At 41.5% G+C, this 5,495-nt stretch overlaps 1 protein-coding gene across 1 annotated transcript in view; it reads left to right on the forward strand.

Annotated features, from left to right (window-relative positions):
- Window positions 1-2,462: 2,462 nt before the first annotated feature.
- The window catches only part of LOC106818028 (nuclear pore complex protein Nup98-Nup96-like), a 36,476-nt gene continuing 33,443 nt past the window's right edge, over window positions 2,463-5,495 (forward strand). Inside the window, exons 1-4 of the mRNA XM_014822742.1 lie at window positions 2,463-2,572; window positions 3,130-3,227; window positions 3,693-3,896; window positions 4,128-4,253. Coding sequence (XP_014678228.1) covers window positions 3,155-3,227; window positions 3,693-3,896; window positions 4,128-4,253 — 403 coding nt within the window. The 5' untranslated portion in view covers window positions 2,463-2,572; window positions 3,130-3,154. The remainder of the gene's footprint in view (window positions 2,573-3,129; window positions 3,228-3,692; window positions 3,897-4,127; window positions 4,254-5,495) is intronic.

The raw sequence follows: 5,495 nt of genomic DNA on the forward strand, positions 1-5,495 counted from the left end.
CATATATATCTTCAAAACTCCAGACTTCAGTGTTAGGCGAGTTATCACAACTTGTACATGATATGATGTAGCTAAAAGTTACACACCACTAATCGAAAAAAAATCGAAATAATCAAATAATCACTCAAAGTAAAAATTGTTTAGAATCTCTTGTGATTAAATAGTAAATAGTAATATACTTAGTACTAGTAATAAAAAGTAATAAATAGTAAATATTAAAGGGTAAATAGAAATTAATATTGTGGGAGTAAATAATGTAGAAACATTAGTTTGTCCAGTTGAATGTTCATCGGTAATGATTTCAACTAGACATTTAGTGAGAACAATGGCATAAATCACATTAAAATATGGCTAAATGCATGTTAATTAATCAATTAAAAATAAGTGATAGAAAAGATTATTATTACTAAATACTTCCTTACTGATATTTTCATGTAAATAGAAAGAGTATGACGTCTCATTTTGACTCCATATTTGTCCAGCACAAGAAATTAGCTATTGTGAACGAAAGCGAATACAAAAACAGACAAGAAATGACGATCAATAACCAAGACAAAAAACTAAGCAAAATAAACATCGAAATGCACAAAGTAAAAACAAGGCATGAGTACACTGGGCACATATAAATAACATAGCAAGCATTTCGCTTAGAAGTTATGCAATGGATAACACGTGAATGTTTTTTAAAGTAGTAAAATCGTAGGAAGGGGTGAAGAAATAGCAAACGGTCTGTTTTTACAGCAAAACCAACTCATTTGAATTGTTTTTTAAATGGTAAAACATTTTATTTATTATAAGCAAAGTCGCGTTTGGCTCAATTTTTGTTACTATAACCTCAATCGCTCTGCATTATGTAACGTTGCAAATTACAATTTTAACCAACCGATAGATCTGCAAAAATGTACTTCGTGTTGATGGGGAACTCTTCAAACAAGAAATACCGGATGAATTTTTCATGATTGGGAACAGAAGTCAACCAGGATGCGAGATATCCGAAAATGTTATTTCAAGTAACCGGGAACTGTGGGAAACCGCACGTTAGATAGATAGATAGATATAGATTTATGTCGAGAATTAACAAAGCATACATTACAACGATAAGAGCATAAATAAACAATATGCAGCTAGATAATTATCGAATATAAAAACACAAAAAGCGTGTCTAGCACACTTATTTCCATTGTGGTCCTTTAAAATAACATAACATTGTATTTTGACCACGTTTTTGGACCTGGGCAATTAAGAATGTTCCCCTCGTCTCCCTTCTGTATATTCTTCTATAAAACGGCACATACATAAAAAAGCACATTTATTTTAACCGAGAAAAAAGGAATGGTCCCCCCGTATCTTTTCTACGTATGCTTTTATAAAACTGCACATACATGAAAACGAAACACTGCACTACTCCCATGCCATAGTTATAATTTTAAAAGTGATAAAACGGTATCACCGTCATAGCACACAACCACTTCACTGTCACTTCACTGACACAGTCACGTCCGCGTAAACTAAACGAAATATATCAACGTTTTGCAAGCCAGAAGTCACGCGTGCACCCCCGGGCAAGATACAAGACCGCACTCATTGCCCAATGTAGCTCTAGTACTATAGCCCGCGTACAGTTGCCGCAGACAATACAATGCCTGCGGCAACTGTACGCGGGCTATAGTACTAGAGCTATGCCCAATGGTACTAAAATACTCTGTTGGAGCAGTAGTCACAAGTAACATAGCGTCATACGCATACGGCATATATATTAATTATTATATATAATATATATATATTGACACTATCAATGCCATTGACATTGGTTGTAGATACCGCGTAGCAATAAGACAGGTCAGTGAGCTTATTTGTTCGCTACGAAGATAGACATTGAGATCAAGACAGCGTGCGCTAGTTGCGTGTGACATTCCGACTCTCCGTCTCACTCGGTCACTGGAGCAACAATTGAACGAATGAACGATCACGTTAGTCTAACGTGTTACTGTTAGTAATAGTATTACGGTTAGAACTTAGTTACTTAGAGTACTCACCCAGCTTTTACGGCATCAAATATAGTTCTGTGTCTTATGCCATTCATTCTGTTGCGACATTTACACTGTAAGACGACGTATATGCATCCGAATTCGGTATTCCACGCTTCATGTGCAGGACAACTAGCCAGAAATCAATAACAACATTGCAAACTGCCCGGCAAAGCATTTGACTTCGAGTTTTCCTGTTACCGGAAGTACCGGAAGTAAATTTCATAATACCTCCACTGTGATGAAACTTGGAGTTTTTTCTAGCTTTCAATAAAACTTTCGAAGAACGTAAATATATAAAATTTATAAAACTAAGTAATGTATTAGAACTATTTATATCTACGGTATGTTTTTTACTTTGACGATATTGCTCTTCATTTGTATATAGCGATCACGTGAAACATCGTATTGTGAGAGTGAAACGGAACGGATCGCGCGGCATTGCGCGTTTTGTTTTTCACAAATATAGTGAAAACATCATCTAAATTTCATTGTTGAGAAATAATTAATACAGATTACTGTTGTTTTAAGCAACTACATTGAAGGTATATACATGTGGAACTATTTTTCCCCTGTCTCTGATGTAACACGAGCGTGTACTGATGTAGTACGTTGCCGTTGCCGTTGGACCAGTGCACAGTTTGATTGCATGCGTAATTATTCGAAATCAAATATAAATTCTTTGTGTTTCAACATTAATTATTATTAGAAAGACAAATATCATTACAAGTAATTGACAACACCCAAATTACAAACTGCTTCATGTTAATATCGAAGAAATCTAATCACCAATGCCTCAAATACTGAAATAGGACTTGCTGCACACTGGCCAATGTTATTCATTTGCGATACGTACTAGTCGTAGGCCTACAAATGATATGTACAAATGATTTTTTTAGTGTGATACAGGTGTAACAGATACACACGGAAGTAACTCCACACTTTCCGCTACTGACTAATAACATTAACAATGAAATTCGCAATATTCCGTGCAAGATTACGATTGCGCTCGATATTCTACCAATTTGTGTAAGAAGTTGAATTCGAAACCTTTCTTATTTCGAGTAGCTTTATGTGTAATTCGTATTTGATGCACAAACAGGTTGGGTGCGCAGTCGGTTGCAAATATGTTCGGCCAACAGAACAAGCCACCGTTTGGTGGCACAAGTTTTGGAACCACAGCGACACCATTTGGACAAGGTTAGTGCGTCTGCATTGTCAAAGTGTACAGCGATCGATGCTGTATATCAAATGTTACTTACTTTAATTAAGGATAAAGGATCTTAATTACAAAATTTTAATAAAGGGTCTTTCTCGTCTGCATTGACAAGTTTTTGTTAGTGGAAACATAGATACCTCGCGATAGGTGGAGTTGATACGTATAATGATTTTTATGTTCATGCTGCTGCATCTTTTCTTATACATTTTGCAATAGATGTAACATCTTATGACCAACCGAGTTTTCCGCCCCCCCCCCAAAAAAAAAAATTTTTTTTCATAGACGCCTTGCTAGTATTTTTTTAATGTGCAATCCAAAAATTCATCAGGAAAGCATCAATCCTGCTCGCCAGTAATCCTTCTTGTGTGACGCGTACTGTGATTTTTTATATGACCACATCGTGATATATAACGAATCTTACGCTTTGCCGTTGCCATGACGACCAGCACCCGCGCCGACGTCGTTCGGAGCGACAAAGCCGACGGGTTTCGGAGCGACGTTCGGCGCTGCGGCACCGCCGTTTGGCACGGTGGCGCCCTCTGGTGCTGCGACGGGATTCGGCGCGGCCGGCGCGACGGGAACGGGGTTGTTCGGAACCCCGACACAATCAACGGCGTTCGGTCAGGCCCCGGCTGCTACTACGGGTTTCGGTGAGTCTCGCGGGAAAAAAACGATGTCGAAATCTCTCGACATGGTGATGCCGTGTCTAATGCAGAGTCACGTTTCAGCGAGTAACAAACGTCAGTAGAGGAAAGTAGCACACAAAAGTGAGAGTGAGAGAGAGACTGCATGCGAGAGAGAAGGAACCCTGCTTCGTTCCGCTCGCGTTACTAACCCAGTAATGTCCGACGCGCTTTCTAACTTGCGTTCTCTCCCTGCAGCGTTCGGCACCCCGGCGACACAGCCGGCCACGGGTCTCTTCGGAGCGGCAGGAACGACGGGAATGTTTGGAACTCCTGCGGCGGCAAGCACCAGCTTCAGCGCTAAGCCTGCGACCGGCTTCGGAGGTGAGCGTTGCGCGAAAGCAGGGAATTTGCTATATAGTGATTGCGCAACACAAGTGATTTTCACCGAACGCAAGCAATGTTTCGTAGCCACTTGCGGCTGCCGCAAGTCAACAATATGCCAGCTACTTACGTATTTAGAAGTCAGACCCATTTTATTTTGGTTTCTGTACGAAATTGAAGCGTAGATGACTCTGAATCATAGCAGGAAGACACAGAAGACATAGAATAAATCATAAGCTAAAACAGGGAGGAAGGGAAGGGGTACTGCCAGTTTGGAGAGCAACAGAGGTCGGTGCAAGTAAAAATCTCTTGGCGCAAGTAATTGTTTATCCTAACTTGCGGCATGCGCAAGTGTTTTTTTTTTAGCGAATTTTGATCCCTGGACAGGGTACGACGCCGGCGTCGCAGCGCGGTTGTCATCCAGGGTACGAACTTGGGTGTGCGTGTCCGTGATGAGTCTCGTGGGTGTTCCAAAATTTTCTCATTTTTAACTGTTTTCACTTCCGATACTTATCTATCTGGCACATGATGGATGCATGTAGATCTACTGTCACTACCACCGCGTGGAGTGTAGATCTACTCTCACTACCACCGCGTGGAGTGTAGATCTACTGCCACTACCACCGCGTGGAGTGTAGATCTACTGTCACTACCACCGCGTAGAGTGTAGATCTACTGTCACTACCACCGCGTGGATTGTAGATCTACTGTCACTACCACAGCGTGGAGTGTAGATCTACTGTCACTACCACCGCGTGGACTGTAGATCTACTGTCACTACCACAGCGTGGAGTGTAGATCTACTGTCACTACCACCGCGTGGAGTGTAGATCTACTGTCACTACCACAGCGTGGAGTGTAGATCTACTGTCACTACCACAGCGTGGAGTGTAGATGTACTGTCACTACCACCGCGTGGAGTGTAGGTCTACTGCCACTACCACCGCGTGGAGTGTAGGTCTACTGTCACTACCACCGCGTGATGTGTAGATGTACTGTCACTACCACCGCGTGGAGTGTAGATCTACTGTCACTACCACCGCGTGGAGTGTAGATCTACTGCCACTACCACCGCGTGGAGTGTATATCTACTGTCACTACCACCGCGTAGACGTGTAGATCTACTGCCACTACCACCGCGTCGAGTGTAGATCTACTGCCACTACCACCGCGTGGAGTGTAGATCTACTGCCACTACCACCGCGTCGAGTGTAGATCTACTGCCACTACCACCGCGTCGAG

Source organism: Priapulus caudatus, unplaced genomic scaffold (genome assembly GCF_000485595.1).
Source record: "Priapulus caudatus unplaced genomic scaffold, Priapulus_caudatus-5.0.1 Scaffold1982, whole genome shotgun sequence".
NCBI lineage: Eukaryota > Metazoa > Priapulida > Priapulimorpha > Priapulimorphida > Priapulidae > Priapulus > Priapulus caudatus.